The sequence below is a fragment of the Polypterus senegalus genome, chromosome 11, assembly GCF_016835505.1.
Source record: "Polypterus senegalus isolate Bchr_013 chromosome 11, ASM1683550v1, whole genome shotgun sequence".
Taxonomy (NCBI): Eukaryota; Metazoa; Chordata; class Cladistia; order Polypteriformes; family Polypteridae; genus Polypterus; species Polypterus senegalus.
Window position 1 is genome coordinate 52,914,277 of NC_053164.1, and position 24,247 is coordinate 52,938,523.

The 24,247-nt window shown below is 39.0% G+C and overlaps 1 protein-coding gene across 1 annotated transcript in view; it reads right to left on the reverse strand.

Moving 5' to 3' along the window:
• snx15 (sorting nexin 15) overlaps positions 1 to 24,247 on the reverse strand; it is a 46,054-nt gene that overhangs the window by 12,708 nt on the left and 9,099 nt on the right. The window contains exons 2-5 of the mRNA XM_039768631.1: positions 14,098 to 14,133; positions 9,284 to 9,404; positions 6,934 to 7,049; positions 6,480 to 6,702 (exon numbers count right to left, since the gene is read on the reverse strand). Of these exons, the coding sequence (XP_039624565.1) occupies positions 6,480 to 6,702; positions 6,934 to 7,049; positions 9,284 to 9,404; positions 14,098 to 14,133 (496 nt within the window). The remainder of the gene's footprint in view (positions 1 to 6,479; positions 6,703 to 6,933; positions 7,050 to 9,283; positions 9,405 to 14,097; positions 14,134 to 24,247) is intronic.

Below are 24,247 nucleotides of genomic sequence, written 5' to 3' on the forward strand. Positions count from 1 at the left end.
GCTGCATGTTTTTATTCTATCCAGTTTCACAAATTAATAAATCAGTCTTATTTCTCATTGATCTAATTTTTTAATTACTTCACCTTTTTCTGCATGCATTTTGCATTCAAAAAATAGCTAATAGGTCATTTATATGTAAAAGAATTTCCAAAATGTGTATTTTTGCCATGGCTTTAAGTGATTAGTTGTCTTTCACCATATTCTTTTTAATTCACCTTTTCCTGTGGAGTTTACTCAATTAATTATACCTAAATACTGACAAGTATTAAGAAGCTGTGTAGACACAGATGCAAATGACACTGAAAGGCTAGAGAGGAGCAGCTACTTCAGTGTCACATTCACTTGTGTGCTAAATGGTAAGGAACGCGAGAATCACTGTCCCTGCAACTCATAATGTTTTTCTGTGGATGATGTAAGAAGGATTTTTAAAACAATCAACATTTAAAAGGAATGTAGTACAGATGGAATTTCAAAATCCTAATTAGTTAACTTTGCCGTTGTCATTTGCAATGCCCTCTTTTCTAAAGTATGTCTCATGAGACTTACACATGCAAGCCTGAGCTGTAGCCCACTTTGCCGACACTTAACATCCAAATTGAGTTCAATGAGTGGACGTTTCACAGATTCTACACCAGGCCTTTCTTTGGAATGCACTTTCTAGGTATCCATCTGGTAAGACTCAAATTAAACTGGTACTGGCTCAGACATGTCTGTGTGTTCCAAATGTTACCACTATGGTCAGATTATAAGATGATTATAACTCAAACTTGATGTATAAAGGTTTGCACCAATCAAACAATGTGCTTACTGTAAGAAATTAATGTCAAAATATCCATTATTTCCTTTATAATCAGTAGAAGCACTAGATCTACACTTTCTCTCCAATATGTTTAGTTTTGACTTCTGTTCTATACCAAACTCCCTGTTTCTGACAGTATAGCAGTAAAAAAAATGTAGAAGTAACCCCTCCCTTCTAAAGAGCAGCCTAATATCACACTGTAATAGCAGAAGACTATCCGTAACAAAGTGCTAAAGGTGGGTCATGTGCACCTGAAGTGAGCACAACATATCACAACTATTATCATCAAGGCTCACATTGCCTTTATGTCCTCAGATGTGTGCGTATACAATGGTCACCATCCTCAACAGGTGCACGGTGGAGTCTGTCGTCACTGACAGGATTAAATCCTATTATAGCACCTGTTCTGCTCATGACAACAAAGTACTGAAAATGGAGGGTAAAGCCAGCTCAGGATATTAATGGAACACTGCTCCTTTCTCTTCAGATCTTATAGAATACATGCAAACAGTTTTACTGAAGATCTTGGCATACAGTATATAACCACTATTCCCCCTTCATTGTTCTAGCAAAAGCAATAGCACTCAATCCATTAGATTCAGAGACAGCATTTATCTAAATGTCATAAGGGTACTCAACAACAGCAATCAGTGCTTCTCATATACATATCATTGGATCAGATCAGATCATGTGTTCGTTGTATGTTGTTCATATTGCAGTACTGCAACTAGACATGCAAGTAAGAATCTGAATGCATTATGTACAAATGATAACTAATCTTAGCTAGAACTTGACAGTTGTTTGACAGAATGATGCTAAATCAGCAGAATATTAAAAATACTAAGATGTACTATAAATTAATACTATCATTCTGTGCCTTTTAAGGCAATGGGGATCATCGATAAAGATGTTCCTACCACATGCCCTCTCTTACCCCAGCCATATGAGCTTATTTGTCTGAAAAATGCCAAATTTGACTCACTTCTTAGATAAGATTGAAGCAATACAACCCCTTAAGTGACGTATGGCCTTTTCATAGAGGTTTTGTTTATAATAGTATGTTGAGGCTGATTTTAGCAGGGAAAATAATTTGTGATAGAGTTATAATAAAATGTACAACTCTGAAGTCCATTGCCTCTGTTATTGTGACATTTTAAAACTTGAGGAAGCAGATATAAATGAACAAAGAACTTACTAAATTAATCCTTCCATCATTCTTGCTCATAAAATATGATTCAAACACACACAGTAAAAAAAAAGAATGAATCCTTGTACAATTGATGCTTTTAGTACATTTCTTTTATCTCAGTCCTCTGTGAAAACCTGCAGTCATCACTATTAACAACACAGGAGGAGTAACAAATACAAATTCATATGTAACTTGTAAAAATTGTAGACTCATTTATATTCATTATCTAATAACACTACTGTTCATACATTAGAAAAAATAATTTAAAAAAGCATTAGGTGTAGTTAAGAATATTAATAAAACACTAACAAAATATATGCTTTACCTTGTCAAAACCTCCAAATATGATATTTGGTGGGGGAAGATAAGGAAATATCGCCTTCAGTTTTGCCTAATCATAGTTCAGTAGTTAACAATTTAGGACAGAAATTAATAGTGGTATGGAGTAGGCATGTCAAGTGTGAGCGCTGAAGTCGGGAAAACAACGGAAGAACTTAAAGAAATTATTTTTTTAATTGGGTTTATTTTTAATTCTTGGTGAGTAGAGAGAATGTGAGACTGCCTCTTTCCAACTCAGTCAACGGATTTGGATTTTGGCAGAATCCCTAAAGTAAAAACGTTCTCTTTTTTATATCCTAGAAAAGAAAAAAAACCTCTAGCACTTCATTCCAAGGTTATACATAGCTTAAGGTTAGATCTTAATTTATGACATACTGGAGTGTCCTAAAACATGAAACAAACAGCCATTTGCATTCCTAAGGAATACACCTTTCTAATTATACACACTTAGAATCAATTTAAACATTCTTATAGTCCATAAAGATCTTACATTCTTCACAGGGTCTTCTGTTAGTATCAGAGGTCAGTGTTTCCTATAAATGATAAAAGTTAGTCCCTTAGTGCTGTGCAGCTCCTTTTCTGCATAAATCAGGAACAAATCATATAGCTCTCTGCAGCATGATCAACTCAAAACCCAGTCCTTGATATCTGTGAGTTAAATAATAATGTTTTCTCTTCCTCACAAGATAAAGGGATGAGAACTTCTGGGTTAGGACATATGCCCGACAGTTAAAGTTTTCATTTCTGTCGATCTTATAAAACAACAATGTAAGTCACATAAACAAATCTATGGTGGAAATGAATTGCACAGTTTAATACAAAAATGCTGTAGTAGGACATAAACCTAGCAGCGAATACCAAAAAAGACCTCAACCCTGAAAGAGCTAAAGCAGATCACAGAGAAAGACAAGGTAAAATTTGCTCGTAAGCTATATTAGAGAACAATGAACTCTTTCCAAAGATTAATTCCAGGGATGTATTAAATCATTGAGAGTAATTAGGTCTTTGAATTTAGCTTGATAATAGCTAAGCAGAAATTTGTGTGATGTTTACCAAAAAACCATGCACTATAATTTTTGGAAAACATGCTTAAATACGTTAAACCATAACATCAAATTGGAGTATACTGTCTTTTTTGTCATACTAGAATAAAAGTACATAGAAATACAGTGCATAGTATACAGTATATTTTAAGGAAATTTAGTTAACTGGGGCTTCTGAAAGTAAGATTATGCAATGAGAACTTGGGCACTCAACTGGAACTAGGAGCCTGTGTAAGTAAAGTGCATTTATGGTAGACAGATTTCCCAGTGAGGGCAAGGCAGTCTTTTGGCCTTAAAAACCCTGTGATTTTGGTTTTCTTCTCCCAAACTTATCTTCAGTGCCTTAGAATGTGATACTATATATATAAGGGTGTTAAGTAAGCCTGTAGTGACTTTTTATTTATTTTTTATTTGTGAGTTTTTGTTATTTATTATTATTCTTTTCTAGTTTAATTTGTTTGTCTTTTCTTGTAACTATTTCTTTGACATTTTGCAAAGTACACTGATCTAAATCTTGTGTATATGAAAATGTTCTATTGTTGTTGTTATACAATACCAAGAACTGATGCAATCTTGATTTATCACTGTCTTTCATACCTGACAGCAAGGTGTACTGAAAATTAGTATTTTTAAAACATTGCTGATTAAACACTAACTAAATTTTATAGCAGTTTAAGTTTTGATTGATGCTGCAGAGGCAACACCCGTTTGCTTAGCACCATGTAGCAGCTCCGCACAGGTTTTGCAAATATAAAATATCTTTCTCTAGCTATGTTTGTAATCTGAATCAATGTTTCAGGAAGGAAGTAAATTAATGTGCACACTGTAATCTCATTCTGTGTTGGAGTGTTTTGCTGATCAGAGGTTACATGAGGTAAAGGAACAACAACCAAAACAGGATAAATTTCCAAAAAAGAAAGCCACCAACAGTATAAAGAGGAAAGCAGCTATACCAATGTGCAATGGAAGGCTATCAGGGTACAGTATATTATAAACTGCTCAAAAAAATTAAAGGAACACTTTGAAAACACATCAGATCTCAATGGGAAAAAGAAATCCTCCTGGATATCTATACTGATATAGACTGGGTAATGTGTTAGGAACGAAAGGATGCCACATCGTTTGATGGAAATGAAAATGATCAACCTACAGAGCCCTGAATTCAAAGACGCCCCAAAAATCAGAGTGAAAAAATTATGTGGCAGGCTAGTCCACTTTGCCAAAATTTAATTGCAGCAACTCAAAATTGTACGCAGCACTTTGTATGGCCCCTGTGTTCTTGTATACATGCCTGACAACATCGGTGCAGGCTTCTAATGAGATGACAGATGGTGTTGTGGGGGATCTCCTCCCAGATCTCGACCAGGGCATCACTGAGCTCCTGGACAGTCTGAGGTGCAACCTGGTGGCATTGGATGGACCAAAACATAATGTCCCAGAGGTGTTCTATTGGATTTAGGTCAGGAAAGTGTGGTGGCCAGTCAATGGTATCAATTCCTTCATCCTCCAGGAACTGCCTGCATACTCTCACCACATGAGGCCAGGAACTGTCGTGCACCAGGAGCCACTGTACCAGCATAGGGTCTGAAAATGGGTCCAAGGATTTCATCCTGATACCTAATGGCAGCCAAGGTGCCTTTGTCAAGCCTGTAGCGGTCTGTGTGACCCTCCATGGATATGCCTCCCCAGACAATCATTAACCCACCACCAAACTGCTCATGCTGAATGATGTTACAGGCAGCATAATGTTCTTCATGGCTTCTCCAGACCCTTTCACTTATGTCACGTGCTCAGGGTGAACCTGCTCTCATCTGTAAAAAGCACAGGGCACCAGTGGTGCATCTGCCAATTCTGGTATTCTATGGCGAATGCCAAATGAGCTGCATGCTGCTGGGCAGTGAGCTCAGGGCCCATTAGAGGACATGGGGCCCTTGGGTCACCCTCATGAAGTCTTTCTGGTTGTTTGGTCAGAGACATTCACACCAGTGGCCTGCTGGAGGTCATTTTGTAGGGCTCTGGCAGTGCTCATCCTGTTCCTCCTTGCCCAAAGGAGCAGATACTGGTCCTGCTGATGGGTTATGGACCTTCTATGGCCCTCTCCAGCTCTCATAGAGTAACTGCTTGTCTCCTAGAATCTCCTCCATGCCCTTGAGACTGTGTAGGGAGACACAGCAAACCTTCTGGCAATGACACGTATTGATGTGCCATCCTGGAGAAGTTGGACTACCTGTGCAACCTCTGTAGGGTCCAGGTATCGCCTCATGCTACCAGTAGTGACACTGACTGTAGCCAAATGCAAAACTAGTGAAGAAACAGTCAGAAAAGATGAGGAGGGAAAAATGTCAGTGGCCTCCACCTGTTAAACCATTCCTGTTTTGGGGGTCATCTCATTGTTGCCCCTCTAGTGCATCTGTTGTTAATTTCATTAACACCACAGCAGCTGAAACTGATTAACAACCCCCTCTGCTACTTAACTGACCAGATTAATATCCCATAAGTTTCATTGACTTTATGCTATACTCTGATTAAAAAGTGTTCCTTTAATTCTTTTGAGCAGTATATATACCCCTATACAGTATTATATATATACCCCTGTGGTGAAGGTTGTATGCCAGGAAGAAGAGGCCAGAGTCATGTGAGACAGAGAAATGGAAAGAATAAATAGGACATTCCAAGTGGTTGTACTCTGAAAGTGGACAAAGTGACAAGCCAGCCCAGCAACTATACAGGGTTTTATGACACATTTAAAAAGAATTAAAGGTTTTGCTTTCCTCCCTGGTTTACCTCATACATTGCATCTGCTTTTTAAATATTTTTGCTTGGGTATTTTATCATATAGGGACACCAACTGCATGGAAGGAGCGGGGAAGGTATTGCTTTGCCAATGCTCTCTCCCCAAGCCCTTCCATACAGTTGGCTTCCTGGCCAGGTAATGGCTGTTGCCGGTCCGTCACACTAGTTAAATTGTGACAAAAAGCTTTTGTTATTGTATCATTTTCTTTGACAAATTGATAAAGAAAATAAATTTACAGTGAAAACTGTAAACCAATGTCCCACAAAAAGTAGGGCTACTATATTGTTAACATGTTGTATAAAAAAGCTTATTTACCATGGTAATTTTCATTAAGTGCTATGCTATCAACTGGTTCACTGTATGCTTCTGTCCCTTCTTCAACATTTTCTAAGGGTGATTCTGAGATGCCAACAGCTGAACATATTTCAGTTTCTGGCTTGTTTTTCTCTCCGTTACTCTGTGGAAGCGGAATTAAAGGGGGAGGCAGAGATGAAACTGAAGGAAATGCCAAGTCTAAAGGTTTTCTGACTTCTCCACCCTATGGAAAACAGATCAAAGCACACAAATAAAAATTGTGTCACAAGTTCCACTGAATTACCTCTTATTCCATACAGATATCAATTCTACAAAACTGATTTAAATATTTCTCTAAACATAACCCACAAATTTCATGAAAAAATACTGCAGAAAACAATTTTAAATGTTTACCGATTTACAGTAACTCACTTTTATGAGAATGTACAAAAAGATAGACTTTCTTTAGACATACCCTGAAAAATTCTTTGAGTTGCGGGCTGTTGTAAAGGGCTGGGATGTTTACAGTAAACTGAAGCATAGTTTCGGATGCATTTCTGCGATCTTCAATTACTGATGCGTCAAAACGACCTTTGACAAAATTACAAAAATAAGTTAATAAGTATTATATTGTCACATTTAAAATTAGATCATTACAGATCACATAATTTCATGATTGTTACAAAAAACAAATTAACCCTGAATTTTTAGCTTGTTATAAGGGTTTGCATAAATTGCTATTCACAGAGAGGTCTAAGACAGCATTAATGTTAAAGTATGCCATTTTAAATCCAAGTTAATGCCTTTCAGCTCTTATTCACGCAATGCATTTAAAGATTAAGGATAAATTCCTGACATGTCTTGGATTGGGCTTATGGCACACCTTGACTAGCAAACTTTAGGCTACATTTTAAACAAACTTCAAAATCTCCTCCACAGTCTAATTGAGCATTAAGTTAAGATATTTTGCTTTTTCACTCCGATTCCCAACTACTAACTGAGGAGGAGTTCATCAACAAAAATGAGGACCTAAAGTTGCCAACAAGTACCTCTGATCTTGTACCATCTATGTGTTGCTCATGTCTATGATCATATGTAAAGCTCAGTGGACCTTGATATCCTAATTATAAAACACAGATAGAATCAAGATAAAACCCCAGTTGAGCCCAAACCTAGCCTGAATGTTCTGAACAAAGAACATACTACATACTCTTTAAAGAACCCTCCTGTATGAGGGTCTTTGGGTTGCAAAAGTAATGCAGCTTGTTGACATTAACAAAGTTTCTCATGGGCTTCTTAACAAAATTATATCATTTATAACTGTTTTTTCTAAATGGAAGAACCTTCTACAAGACAAACTGTGCTCCATCTTTTTAGGTGTGTTTGTATATAATGCACGAAGTACATCTTGTGATTGACCATGTCTGGCTGTCTGCCTGTCTGTCCTCATGAAACAACTTACCCCCCCATGGGCCAATTTTGTTGAAAATGTGGTACACTTTTTCTTCAAAGTAATTTGTAAAGATTGTTCAATATATTTCAATGAAAAAGCGGTGTACACAGTTTGAAAAGTTCAAAATCTGCCATTGATCAGCATTGCAAACTCGTCTATCTTAAAATGTAGAAACATTCTGTATGACTTGACCTATGAATTTCTTTTTTTTTCCTTGACAGCAGTAACACCAACTTCTATATTTTGTTGTTTTTCCAACTCCAATAGCTGCTACTGACTGTAGACTGTGTACTTAGAAAGATGGTAACTGTCACTGTCTGATTCAGCATGTGCAGGAGCTCTCAATAAAGGACTCTGTGGCATAAATAAACATTTACTCAGTATTAACTTTACACTAAACAAACCTGACACCTCCATTATCTGCATATTATAATGATTAACTATTTCACAGACACTGTCATTTACTAGGGTGACTAGACGTCCCAATGAAAGAGACAGTCCTGATTTCATGCTGTTCGTCCAATTAAAAACTGAAAAATTTTCAAAATATCCTGAGTTTTACAGGCATATGTTATCATAATATATATACAAAAAAGAACACAAAACTTCAAGAGGGAATAATGCTTGGTTAGGAATTTGTGTCAAATTTGAACAGCAAAGCAAGGAGGACCGAGAAGAACACAAAAACAGCATACCGCCATTTATTTGTTTCCACTTCGACCACTGTGTGCAATCATAGGTGTTTACTTGTGAAAGTGTTTTTTCTTTCTCCTGCCTCTCTAGTGACAATGACAGTCACTAAGCAACTGAGGCTTTATGTGTGGCCATACATGCTACATGTGTCCAGCTTTAGGATTTTGATGGTAAATTATTGGCTGACCAGATTTTCAAAGTGCCACGTTCACCTGGTATTCATAATGGTCAGTCGCTGCCTTCCCCTTCTGCTATTACCTAATATTTGCCATAACTGAATAACTTTGCAAGTCCCATTTCACTAAAATAACAACAGTCAGATATTTTCAAGCAAAGAAGGAATTCATAACAAAAGGGTGAAAATGGTGTGTGCATGTATGAGTGACAATGGTCCCTGCGATGGACTAGAGTCCTATCCAATCCTGGAGAGATAGCTTTCAGCCCCCATAGTCCTGAAATGGATTGAGGATTGAGAACTCACTTACTGAACTCGGCCCATTGAGGGCTACAGTGTCTATACAGTCCTCAAATGCACCTTAATGTAACTTCTTTGAAAATGCTCTGTGATGCTTGCAATTTAACTTATTAGTCAAATTCTTTAACTAGAAAGAGAAGTCAAAATTCTTGTGCCAACTAATGACAAACCACACAAGATACTGTAGATAAAGACCATCCTTACCAAATACTTGTGCTTTTGGGAAAGCAGGAAATTCTTCTAACCTTCTAAATAAGTTTCTGTGTGTGTAGGAGAGCTCACTGTGCAGTTTCTTGAGGTCAGAGTATCTTTTCCACACCACAATCTGTGAAAAAAGTACCTGTCAGTTAACCTACAAAAATACAATACTAGGATAATAAGAAGCACCATATCCATACAACTCTTTGCTTGAACTAAACTGCCCCATAGGCAATATGAAAAAGTTAAAACAAAACTCCATATTAAAAAGACATTAAATGAAAATTGGATGTAAACTACCTTAACACTAATACTTACATGCACATATCACATGTGCTGTTGAGAGCTTTGCTACGTGAAATATGCCTTCAGAAATCCCTGTTGATATTCTCAACAGTGAATTACTTATTATTTTATCTTGACAGTTTGAAATTACTTGTTAGTAGCCTGATTATGTTTCATTTGTGGTAAAAGGTATATAATAAAATCCTTTGCTATGTAAGTAGATTATATAGGAAAAATAATTGCACACTATTTGCCACTCACAATTTATTAGTTGCTTTATTTTTAACAAATTTTTAAATTAATCAAGATGGAGTTTCCCCTGGGCGGCACGGTGGCACAGTGGGTAGCACTGCTGCCTCGCAGTTAGGAGACCTGGGTTCGCTTACCGGGTCCTCCAGAGTCCAAAGACATGCAGGTTAGGTGCATTGGCAATCCTAAATTGTCCCTAGTGTGTGCGGGGGTGTGTGTGTGTGTGCCCTGCGACGGGCTGGCACCCTGCCTTGCAATTTGGGATTGGCTCCAGAATAACCCCGTGACCCTGTAGTTAGGCTATAGCAGGTTGAATAATGGATGGATGGAGTTTCCCCTTTACATCCATAGTGTCTCATCTCCAACTTACTGCATGTCGGGAAATGGGGGACTCTTTTTCCAGCCCGCCCTGAGACACCAAATAAATGAAAAAAAAATTGTGCATCGATGTGAGAAAACTAATTGATTGATTGATTGATTGATTGATATTGCCTTTGGCAATATAGGTAATTAAATATTTTGGCAAAGCTCCCACTTTATGTTCCTTACCTTTCTCTGTAGGAGAGGTTTTCCTGCCAATAGACTTATATCAAGGTAGCTGAAGCACACTCATTTTAAGAAACAGAAAAATACAATTTATTGATAAATGGAAGGATTACAGAAATTATAGAAATATGATAACTGCATATATATTGACAAAGAAGACAGAATGCAAGGCAGACAAGACAGACAAATATATAACACAAAAGAGGCTGGCTATTAACTGGCTATTTAAAGTTCTAATTTATCTTTTCACAGATAAACATCTTTATGATACCAAGGCTTCAAGGATGATGTGGGATGCTGTATAAGTTGAGTGTTGTTGCTCCAGGTTCAAATGGAGGACTCCTCATGTGTTGGAGTGCACTACTGTTTTTTGTAACATGACTCTTTGTCAGTGATGTGGTATAATGCTATGTTCTTCAACTCCTTGTTAGGCTCTCTGCTGTACCCACTGCAACTTCATAGGGAAAATCATTACTCTTTCTGGAACAAGAGAGTAGGTGCTGAAGTGCCTTTCTTAAAGTAATGCTGCTTTTCAGTCCTCTCAGACAGAGCTCAATCATTGGCATACAGCTAGGCCTAGCAGAGCGGATCTCAGAGCAAGTTCAGGGCATCCAGCTCCAAGGCTCTATCTATGGAGAGTAGCTTCCAAGACAAAGAACGTTTTTGAGCTTTTAGGTTTCAAAGAGACAGAAGAGATGAATGCAGCTAGTTTTGAAGGAAGATGTAACCTCTGGTGATTGGATCAAGGTCACTTTCAGTTATTTTATCCATCACATTCAGCCAGAATTCAGTTAGTGGTTGAAAGCTCAAAATGAATGTCCATTTAGGCACCTTTTAGTCTGAAAATGTCTTTGTACAGGTACCATCTCAATTCTGATTTACACCTTTGTCCTCACATGAAGTATGGTGCTGACTAAAGTGTGTTGGTTCGAGCTGCAGTTCTGCCATTCACTCAGGAATGCAGGTGGAAGGACGAGGGTGCAGCTGAATTTCTGCATCCTTGTTAAATCTGCTGTCTTAACAGGCTCTGTGTACCACTAAAGCATTGAAAATGGGCAATGCTGATTTCATCCGACATTTAGGATCAAACATGGCCATCATGTTAATATTTTATTTTATGGAACAGACACACAAGCAAACTAACTACACTAAACTGTCCAGATGTTTCATCTTTAGCTCAGCTGCTAGGATTTCCATTACCTGTCAGGACAGTACCATAATTAGAACAAAACAGCTTTGCCCCATAAACACTGCTACAAAACTGTACTAAGAGTTTACTAGTGAAAGGAGAGTTTAAACGTCTATGGGAGAAGGGAAATATGGAATAAATGCTGTAAGGGGGCAGACGACTGTGGGACTGACATATTCATCAGATACATTACAGAAATTATAAGGTTTCCAGTACATATGCAAGCTAATATCCTTGTAAAGAGGCTCCTATTTTTCAAAACAAAAAGAAAATTATTTATGCAATAATTGAAATGATATTGCAAAGATAAAAAGCATTACATTCAAAGTACGATCCATTGCATTAATCTTCTGCAAAAAGTTGAGCAACTCCAAAAACAACAATGGATCCATGAACAACTACTGTAAATGCTATTATTTTTAAAGAAACATTGAACAAGAAGACAAAATTAACTTTTTGAGAAAAGAAACCATAATCCAGGTATGACATAAAGTACATGACTATTACTATTTGTACATAACACACAATTATAACAATACTGTACTTTTTAATCAGTGATCATATAATTTTTCTCATTATGGACACTGGAATTTAACAAAGGATTTAATTTGTTCCTGGTCCTATGCTTCGTGGTAAAGACATGCCAAGACTGTAACCAGATCTTGTGCTATTTTATAATAACAGTTGAACATTGCCCTTGGTAAACCTCCCAACTGATACCAAACAAAAATTACAACAAAACTTTCATGATGTTTTATTAGTGTCTGGGTTTATTCTTTCATTTTCAAGAGTAAAATTAGTATTTTTGGCCCTTGACCACTATAGTTGAATATCCATTTGTTAAAAGCACCCAGCTGGAAAAAAGAACTTAGCAGATGGTGAACAAGTGTAGAAGTCAAACTTGTACTGCTTTTCTGGCCAACAGGGTGAAACTTTGGCATCAAACAAACATCACAGTTGTATCTGTTTTGGCTTTGAAAAGCCAAAGACACCTAAACAGGCAAAAATAGTGAAGGAGTGGCTTGAGCTTGAAGCAGTGGGATCCACATTCAGCTTCAATAAGTACGCTGTTAAGAAGAACTGAAAGGGAACGAGTAGTCTGCATTTATAGTGTCATTGATTTTAAATTCTACATTTTATATTTCATGTTATTTTTTGCTCATCCAACAAAAATTAAGTTAACTTTACAAGGACGGTTCATGAATTGTATCACATTAAAACAAATATTTTGCTCAAATGGACAGGATAAACTTAACACTTAAGGAGGCTGGACATCAAAGCATCCAGTTTTCCTGAATTGTACCAGTATCAATCACAGTAACATCTGTTTAAACGGATCAAAGCTAGGACATGCCTCAAGCTGTATTGATTACTTTATAACCTACAAACGCTTGACCTGAAGTATAACAAAAAGAAGATCATATCTGTAGTAGTCTAGACAGGAATACCACGATAATACATTTTAGAGGGGAAAACATGTTGTACAGAATGTTTTGTTTGATAAACAATTTTAATCACAGTGACAAACATACTGCAGGAAAAACTGCTTTGTGTTAATTGACTTTTAAAAGGTACTATATAAAAAAAAGACTGGCTGTACACGAATAGGAATGGTTTCATAATCAATCAGGCAAAAACTTAAAATTGCCAGTTTCAGGCTTCCAAATAAAATTGAAAAGAAAATAAAAATCACTTAAGGATATTAAAAGATAAAATTGGTAAATGGGAAGAAGACTTGCTCAGCCTTCTTTTAGAAGTCCACAAAGCTCCTCATTTTGACTGCCACCTTTACTGTAAGTCTAAAACAAATATCTAACCTGCCCAGGGTCAAAACATGCAGGACTACACAAACAAACCTAAACAAAATATATTATAGCAACCAAACCTTTAGTGTAAAAAAATTAAGCCAAGAAAACATTCTAACACTAAGGTGCCTCACTACTCTAGAAATCCTTTGGTCTCATGAGGTTAATCCAAGCATTAGACATGTTACAATGCATGCTGCTCTCTTTTAAAGGGAAATCATGATGATGTGTTAGATCCCTCCTGAATAATATGAATGGGCAACAGATGCTGTCACTAATAACATAAATGCAGTACCCATGAAGTAAATAAAATAACAATTAAAAAAATACACATATGAACTCAACACAACTATTGCCTTTATCAAAAGATCTCAGGAGGTTATATTTGTGATGAACAGTCAGTCTCATCTATGCCTTACATTAAATGAGGTTTCAAACCTCTGCCCAGTATACAGTAGTATCCTATTGTGTTGTACCTTAAATAAAAATATAGCATTCATATCTATGTATTTTATGATAACAACATTTGAACAGCCCTATACAACACTGTATTCTTCTGCGGAACATTTCGATAAAACAATACAGAATGCTTAAAATAGTTAAAAAAAAAAAAAAAACTACATAAAACTAAATATCCATCCATCCATCATCCAACCCTCTATATCCCAACTACAGGGTAAAACTAAATATAAATAATCCAAAAATAAACTTAGGCAAGGCAAGATGTAAATGTGCAGAAATCTTACCTCTTTAACATCTTCAGGATTTTTCTTTGACACAAACTTCATTTAAAAAGAGAAAGAAAAAGCTATTAATTTGTGTATGCATACAACTTGTTTTCAGTTATAAAAAAGTCCAAGGTACTGCAATAATATAGAAATATTAAGACATTCATTAATAATATTCTATATACTCTCTTCTTAATTACTACAGGCCTGCTCAGTCTTCCACTGTGTTCTTGTAATAAGTGATAACTGAATATTATGGATGGTGAAAATAACAGGAAATGAATAAAATGTAGATCCAGAAAAACTGCAGCATTTGTAATTAAAAGGCATTCATTTTCATTCTTTGATCTTCAGTATGCTTCACCTGAAGTGGGTTGTTGTAGCAACATCCTGTGCTGGACCAATCAGGCCACCCTATCCTCAGCAACTTCCGAGATATAATCCCTGAAGTGTGTCCTGTATCTGCCCATAGATCTTCTCATAGTGGGCTGTACCCTGTGTGCCTCTTGAGAAAGCTGCCTAGGAGCATCCTAACTACATGCTCAAACCAGCTTAACTAACTCTTCTCAATCTATGGACAGGCAGCAGTTCCTGTATTGCTGTGCTCCTCAACCTATCATGAAGACGGAGCCCAGGAACCCTTAATAGAACCTCATTTCACTTGTACTCAAAATATCATACTTTTGCTAACTTATCGGAGCTCATGAGAATAAGTGAGGATGGGAGAGTGGAATGACCAGCAAATCAAACTTTTGTCCAAAAGTCAGAGCTCCCTCTTCACTACCCAAGTCAGAATATCCAAAAAACTGCTGCTGTACCGATTTGTTGATCACTATCACTTCTGCCCCTACTTGTGAACGAGATCTCAAGGTGTTTGAACTTCACCTTGGGAAGCTGCTCCCCCCATTACATGAAGACAGCAAATCACTTTTTTATGGTAGATCGTTGCCTCAGATTTGGAACTTCTAATTCTCATCTCAATCACATCACACTCAGCTACAACCATTCCAGTTTGCACCAGAGATCACAGTCTGATAAAGTGAAGAGAATAATTAAATATGCAAAAAAACAGAGGTACAGCCATTATGTTCTCAGAGTGGACAGGCCACACTTGTGTCTTGATAACCTGTCCAAGAAAATTATGAAAATAAGAGGAAACAAGATACACCATTGATACAGGGCAATGTCCACTTTAAACAAATTTGGCTTAATGCTCTCACAATGCAAATACAGTATGCAGCAATGGCCCAAGAATTCAATATTCTTGAAGCATCTTCCTCTAAGAGATGCATGGCCATAACTTTCTACCTAGACCACAAAGTAAATGGCTATAGGACTTTTAAATATCTGTGCAAGGACAACAGGTTAGTTTACTTGTCCATGGCCAAGACAAAATCTTCTCTGCCAAGATCTGCTGTTCATGGAGACAGACACCCTGTCCCAGTACTCTGGCGTAGGCTTTCCCAAGCAGATTAAAGAATTTGACCACTTGAAAATTGGGAAACACATACTTGTCCCCTTTTATAAAGTTATTTGATTTAATTACAGTCATTAATGAAGACAATAAAACATTATCTACACTCTTAGCTGCATTAAGCAGCATGCAGCAAATTGTTACCTTCTTTATTTGGCAATGTGATTCACCACTAATACTATATAAAAAGAGATCATAAAGGACTCCACACTAAAAGAATACTTAATTACATATGGGGGCTACAATGTATAAGAACACTCCTAGATACGATTTTAAGCTTATTTAAAAATAAAATCACATGACAGCCTAATCTATACTAATAAAAGGCAAAGCCCTCACTGACTCACTCACTCACTCACTGACTCACTCACTCACTTACTCACTGACTGACTGACTGACTCCTCACTAATTCTCCAACTTCCCGTGTAGGTAGAAGGCTGAAATTCGGCAGGCTCATTCCTTACAGCTTACTTACAAAAGTTGGGTAGGTTTCATTTCGAAATTCTACGCTTAATGGTCATAACTGGAACGTATTTTCGTCCATATACACTGTAATAGAATGCAGCTCGATAGCCGTGGGAGGCGGAGTTTTGTATTAAAATATTTAACCAATCACATTTCAGCCATCATTTGTTGCCAGGCAGAGAGGCTTTCACAATCTGTTGTGGAGGCACTCTAACACAGAATAAATGTCAATTAACCTGTTCCTTCAACCAATCAGATTTTGAGTTGGTGTCAGTAGGGCCCTTTAGCAGGCATACGGCAATGTCACCGTATTCAGACCCATTGATTGGATAGAAGCTGATATGAGGAACTCTACGACGTCATTGAATTCACCACAACTGCTCCGAGCAAAAGATCGTCGCGTGCACTACGGCCAACTCCATGGCAGGATTCTGGTCAATAGTATTTGCCAGACACAGACCAGATTTCAATACTATGAAAACCTGATGTTTGTCACGCTCCTCGAGCCCCAAAAGTTTCGGGAATACAAGAAAAATTTCACGCATGCAGCCTTCTCCACTGTAACGCTGTAACACGGAGCATTTTTGATCTGTCTCGGCTAAAAAAAAAGAACTGACTATAATGTATGCCATGGATGATTTTGCAGGATAATCTCGCACTGATCTCCTTGACTTCTTTCATCAGAAAAATCTGAATGAGAGCATGGGGCGGCTGTTCACATTGGAATATTTGGCGGTGAGCATTCCTGTGTACGCTGCTTCTGTCGAGCGCACATTTTCAGCACTAAAGCGAAATCAAACTTATGCCAGGAATACCATAGGGCGGGTTCGAGCTTCAGCATTAGCTTCGATGGCGACAGAAAGTGACGTTTTGATGGAACTGAAGCGCTCGGATAACCCATACGACAGAGTAATTGACCTGTTCTTGAGGAAACAGAGGACGATAGATTTTGTTTACAAATAATCTGAAATTTTTGGTGAGTAAAATGTTGCGATTTTCCTAAATAATACTGCACGTTTATAAGTTATTATTGATGTTTTTTATGTGTGTCGCGGCTGTGGCTGCAGTAGAAAGGAACTTGTTCATCCCTGGTTTCTCTATAAAATAAAGGCATTTATTGTGGCTGTGACGCTACACGAGAGGCTTCGCCTCCAGCACTGACGCCCGAGGTTCAATTCCCGAGAGGGGGTGCAGTAAGTGTGTATGCCTGATGAGCCCAGAATTGGGGCGAAACACATGCCGCGTACTGTTTGCATTATTTAACAGTAAATCTATTTCAATATATTCAATATATATATATATATTCAATATATATATATATATATATATATATATATATATATATATATATATATATATATATATATATATATATATATATATATTAGCGCTTCCCGATTCATTATACCCTCGCACCCCCTTGGTCTGAGAACAACTATGAAAAAATAGGAGGTTAACGCAGAAAAACAGATCGCCAATTAAGGCTTTATGAGTAATTGATACTTTATTCACCATCAATAATTGTTTTGGTAAAGCCATACTTAGTGTAATCCTCCTTCCATGTTCTAATTTTTTCGCGACTAGCCAGGATTAAAAGAACGGTAAAAAAGTAAGAGCAAAGCGAGGGTGACCTATCCAGAAAGGCAGGCGACAGCTCAATAGCTCGAATTTGGATATAATTAGGTTCTATTTAGTCGACAGAAATATCTTTGGTAGGAATGTAAGTTGAATTTACTCTTTAGATTTCTATGGTGAAGAAAAATGTATGCAATGCTGGCTAAATTTAACTTTATATATATATATACACACACACACACATATATATATGTGTGTATCTATACTAATAAAAGGCAAAGCCCTCACTCACTCACTCATCACTAATTCTCCAACTTCCCGTGTAGGTAGAAGGCTGAAATTTGGCAGACTCATTCCTTACAGCTTACTTACAAAAGTTTCGGAATTCTACGCGTAATGGTCATAACTAGAAGCTATTTTTCTCCATTTACTGTAATGGAGTTGAGCTCGAAAGTCGTGGGGGCGGAGTTTCGTGTGACATCACGCCTCCCACGTAATCATGCAGTACGTAGAAAACCAGGAAGAGCTCCAAAAACCGCTGACGAAAACATACATTATATAATTAAGAAGGCAGCGAAACAATTTGAAGCGAGCGAGTGACATATAAAACCATATTCAGTGGCTCACGTGAACTGACGCAGTGCGCAGACAAAAAGCAACAGTTACAAAGAGTGCTGAACAAAAACTGAGTTATACTGCTACGCTCAAATAGATAAACCACACGCCGTGGCGCAATAGTAGAGGCTTCGCCTCTAGCGCCGGCTTCTGAGGTTCGATTCCCGAGAGGGGATGCACCGAGTATGTATGCGTGCTTCCTGATACATTTTAGCCTCGCATCCTCTTGGTTTGAGACGTATGAAAAATATGCGGTTAACGCAGAAAGACAGATCACCAATTGAAGCTTTATGAATAATGGATACTTTATTCGCGATCAATGATTGTTTTGGTAAAGCCATACTCAGTGTTTTCATTTGATGAACGGTAAAAAAGTAAGATCGATGGGAGGATGACTTATTGAGGCACGCAGGCAAAACCACAATAGCAAGTGGGCTCGATGTACTGTAGTGCACGTCAACTCGATCTGAATTGCGCGATCACATTTGAAAAAATATCTTTTCAAGTTCTATTTAGTCCATATGTGTCAAACTCAAGGCCCGCAGGCCACATCCGGCCCGGCGTGTAATTATATCCGGCCCACGAGATCATTTTATATATTATTGTTATTAATGGCCCGGGGATATGAAGCCCTGGTAACACAATAAACTACAGATCCCATAATGCAGCGCTTCAGCTGCCTTGCCGAACACTTACCGCGTTAATCAAGCCTAGCTTATGATGCTGCAAGTTATTGCGAAGCTAGCTCACACGATGCTGAAGAGAAAAGTTGATTCTGAAAATAGAGCCTTTAAAAACCGATGGGAGGCTGAGTATATGTTTACTGACATTGCCGGTAAACCCGTGTGTCTCATTTGTGGAGCTAATGTGGCTGTAATTACAGAATTTAAGACGGCACTATGAGACAAAACATCAAGATAACCTGAAAGACCTGAATGCAATGCACAAGATACAGAAAGCAGAAGAGTTAAAGAAGAATCTGACACTTCAGCAGACATTTTTACCTGTGCAAAATCACAAAGTGATTTCAAGTGAAGCTACTTTTATGGGAGACACAAATGCACCAGTGCAACTTGCCCCACTTTCCCTGTTGCCAAGTAATGTTGAACCGTTGCCAAGTAATGTTGAACCAAGTTGGCACAACGTTGTTCCCAAATACGCACTTTGCTGATAAACTGAGCGCACTGCGCACTGAGTTCGCACGCCGCTTTGGTGACTTCGAAGAACAAAAAAAGAATTTTGAGTTGTTTCGCAACCCATTTGCCGTCAATGTGAAAACTGCACCTGTGCAGATGCAGAGCTGCAGTGTAATGGCAAACTGAAGGCAAAGTACAATACTGCAGGGCCCGCACAGTTTATTCACTCCATTCCCGCAGAAATGCTCCAGCTCTGTCTACATGCGGCTCGAACCTTGTGCATGTTTGGTAGCACAAATCTGTGTGAGAAGCTCTTCTCAGTGATAAAGACTAACAAAACAGCACACAGGAGTCGCCTCACTGATGAGCACCTGCAGTCCATCCTGAGAATCTCCACAACACAGAACCTCACACCAAACAGAAACGAACTTGTGGCCAAAAAAAGATGCCAGGCGTCCAGCTCTAAAATGACATATGAGCAAAGACAACTGAATGATTTGATTTGTTATTGCTGAAAGGAACACATTTTATTTATATTTCCAGGTTTTGTTATGCAGCATGTTCATATATGAATTTGTATAATTTTGACAGGATATATTTTTATGGAGAGCAAAATCTTTTGGGATATTTAAAATTTAAGTTTATTTTTTATATAAAATTACATAAGAGTAAAGAAATTTGAATGTTTGTTCTTTTAACGTTTACTTTATTTCCAACTTGTATAATTTAGACAGGATATATTTTTACGAAGAGCAAAATATTATAAGTTATTTAAGGTTTCAGTTGATTTATTCCGGAATAATATTCTGTCGACTAAATAAAAATTCCTTCTATTCAAAATTTAAATAGAACTTGAACATACAGTATACGATAGTTGTGTGTGTGTGTGTGTATGTATATACAGTATGTAGATATGTATGTATATGTTTATGTTTATATATATATGTGTGTATGTATATATATATATATATATATATATATATATATATATATATGTATTTGTGTGTATATATGTGTGTGTATGTATATGTGTATATGTAGATATATATATGTATATATATGTGGATGTATGTGTATTAATTTATGTATATATGTGTGTGTTTATTATATATGTGTGTATATGTATATATATATATATGTTTATATGTGTGTGTATATGTGTATATATATATATATATATATATATATATATATATATATATTTGACAGCAACACTCATCACTCACAACAGTGACAAAACAATTACATTGACAATCATGTTACGTTATTATTAAAATGTTTCCTTTTCTTTTTCATTTTGATATATATATATATATATATGTGTGTGTGTGTGTATGTATATATATACTGCTCAAAAGAATTAAAGGAACACTTTTTAATAAGAGTATAGCATAAAGTCAATGAAACTTATGGGATATTAATCTGGTCAGTTAAGTAGCAGAGGGGGTTGTTAATCAGTTTCAGCTGCTGTGGTGTTAATGAAATTAACAACAGATGCACTAGAGGGGCAACAATGAGATGAGATGGTTTAACAGGTGGAGGCCGCTGACATTTTTCCCTCCTCATCTTTTCTGACTGTTTCTTCACTAGTTTTGCATTTGGCTACAGTCAGTGTCACTACTGGTAGCATGAGGCGATACCTGGACCCTACAGAGGTTGCACAGGTGGTCCAACTTCTCCAGGATGGCACATCAATACGTGTCATTGCCAGAAGGTTTGCTGTGTCTCCCTGCACAGTCTCAAGGGCATGGAGGAGATTCTAGGAGACAAGCAGTTACTCTAGGAGAGCTGGAGAGGGCCATTGAAGGTCCATAACCCATCAGCAGGACCAGTATCTGCTCCTTTGGGCAAGGAGGAACAGAATGAGCACTGCCAGAGCCCTACAAAATGACCTCCAGCAGGCCACTGGTGTGAATGTCTCTGACCAAACAACCAGAAAGACTTCATGAGGGTGACCCAAGGGCCCCATGTCCTCTAATGGGTCCTGAGCTCACTGCCCAGCAGCATGCAGCTCGATTGGCATTCGCCATAGAATACCAGAATTGGCAGATGCACCACTGGTGCCCTGTGCTTTTTACAGATGAGAGCAGGTTCACCCTGAGCACGTGACAGAAGTGAAAGGGTCTGGAGAAGCCATGGAGAACATTATGCTGCCTGTAACATCATTCAGCATGAGCAGTTTGGTGGTGGGTTAATGATTGTCTGGGGAGGCATATCCATGGAGGGTCATACAGACCGCTACAGGCTTGACAAAGGCACCTTGGCTGCAATTAGGTATCAGGATGAAATCCTTGGACCCATTGTCAGACCCTATGCTGGTACAGTGGCTCCTGGTGCACGACAATTCCTGGCCTCATGTGGTGAGAGTATGCAGGCAGTTCCTGGAGGATGAAGGAATTGATACCATTGACTGGCCACCACACTTTCCTGACCTAAATTCAATAGAACACCTCTGGGACATTATGTTTTGGTCCATCCAATGCCACCAGGTTGCACCTCAGACTGTCCAGGAGCTCAGTGATGCCCTGGTCTAGATCTGGGAGGAGATCCCCCACAACACCATCTGTCATCTCATTAGAAGCATGCACTGATGTTGTCAGGCATGTATACAAGAACACAGGGGCCATACAAAGTGCTGCGTACAATTTTGAGTTGCTGCAATTAAATTTTGGCAAGATGGACTAGCCTGCCACATAATTGTTTCATTCTGATTTTTGGGGCGTCTTTGAATTCAGGGCTCTGTAGGTTGATCATTTTCATTTCCATCAAACGATGTGGCATCCTTTCGTTCCTAACACATTACCCAGTCTATATCAGTATAGATATCCAGGAGGATTTCTTTTCCCATTGAGATCTGATGTGTTTTCAAAGTGTTCCTTTAATTTTTTGAGCAGTTATATATATATATATATATATATATATATATATATATATATATATATATATATATATATATATATATATATATATATATATATATATATGCCAGCAACACTCATGACAATGACATTAACAATCAAGTTATGTTATTTTTAAATTTTTCCTTTTCTTTTCATAACTTCTTTAACACACTACTTCTCGCTGCAAAGAATGGGTATTCTGCTATATATATATATATATATATATATATATATATATTTATATTGTCACACACGCGCATGGGAGGCAGCTAAAGGGCTTGAGTGAAGGCAGTTCGAGGCATGCCGGGTGTGGCAGAGTGCACTGACTCTTTTCTCCCTTGCCTGTAGACCATCCCGGGGATTTCACCTGGATCTCCTGACATCACTTCCGGGACTGAGCCAATGGAAGTCGGCCACACCAGCTCCAGTCCCTCTGATGTCACCTCCGGCTATGAACCAATGGTGGAAGACCACGTGCCAGATCCATATGACCTCACTTCCTGTCTCCCCCTTTAAAACCTGCCCCTTTTCCTTTGTTTCCTCAGTCTTGTTTTGGACTCGGTTGAATGCACTTCAGTGCTGATTGTTTGAAAAACGACTTTTGCAGCCAGGATACTACATTATACGGGTGGCTGCCCCAACTCTTTATCTGTCCATGTCTCGTTCTTGTGACAGTGGCGTAGTCGGCAGGATGGAGAAGTCCCGAAGAGAAGGGGACAGGACCTGCAGTATACCCAGGTGGGAGCGTACCGGGCCGAGTATTCAGGCGGGGAGGGTGCCCCGTGGTTCGGCGTGACCCGGTGCGGGCTCCGCTCCCGGCACTCATAACTAGGCCATCTGGAGAGGCCAGGAGTGTGCGGGTGGGGCTCACAGAATTGGGCTGCCCTGGAGGGGGGAGGCAAAAGGGACTCAGTATGCTCTCTTGGGGGAGAGTGCCTGCCTCCCTGCGAAACCAAAGCCCCATTTACCACCTAGGGGTGCCCCAGACTGGCAGGGGGATAAAATAAAAAATGGAGGTTGGGCCCTGAGCGCCACCAACAAACAAGCCTGGTCCTTATGGGCAATGGTAGGGCATTGGCTACGCCATTTGAAAACACGCCCTACCAAATAATAGAGCAGGTAGCTTGCTATCTGCTCCTGGAAGCGCTTCCCCGTGGCTTCACCCAGCCGGTTTGGGGCAAGCAGTTTAAGAACATGTCTGAGCTCATAGAGCTTATGGAGACGCAGAGGGCGGCCTCACACTCTGGGGGAGCAGAACCGTCCTCATGTCAAACTCAGCCGGGGTACGTTCCAAGACCTAGCCCCTCCCTGTACAATCCGGAGCTCGTATTGGCGTCCGCGGTGCCGGCAAGGAGGAATGCAGGTGGAGGGCGAGGAGGGGTTGGTGTGCTCTGGCTAATCCGCTGGCGGTCCCACATACTGGCGTGGTGATCGTCAACGGACACAAGACCACAGGTTTGTTCGACTCCGGCAGTAACATTTCCATTGTTGCCCGCCGCTTTGTGCAACCGCAACAGTGGCTAAAATTTAAGACCGGTATAACCTGTGTCCACGGAGACATCCGCTGGTACAGGTCCGCCGCTGTGTCATCAGTTACGGAGGGTCAGTTCTGAAACTCACCGTAGCGGTCCTACCTGATCCTCCACACCCGGTGATACTAGGGCGGGACTGGTCTAAAATCAAAAGCGGTGAGACACATACCACTCCCGGGGTTAATTTGGGCCTCGTTATGGACGGAGATAACCCGTCTCAAGCTGCCTCCACGCCGTGTAATCAGCCGGCAGAGAGAGACGAAGCGTCCCCTGACTGACGTGGCAACTCCGGCCGTCGCGGGCTAACACGCCATCCACCAACGCCGCGGCGGAGCGGGAGGAAACCACGCCCATTGAGGTCGACGCTGACCCTCTCTCCGTGTTGCGGTTCCAATTTAAAGAAACGCCGGCTTCTTTTAGGAGGGAGCAATGGAATGATGACTCCCTGAAGTTTGTAAAAAATGCAGTGGT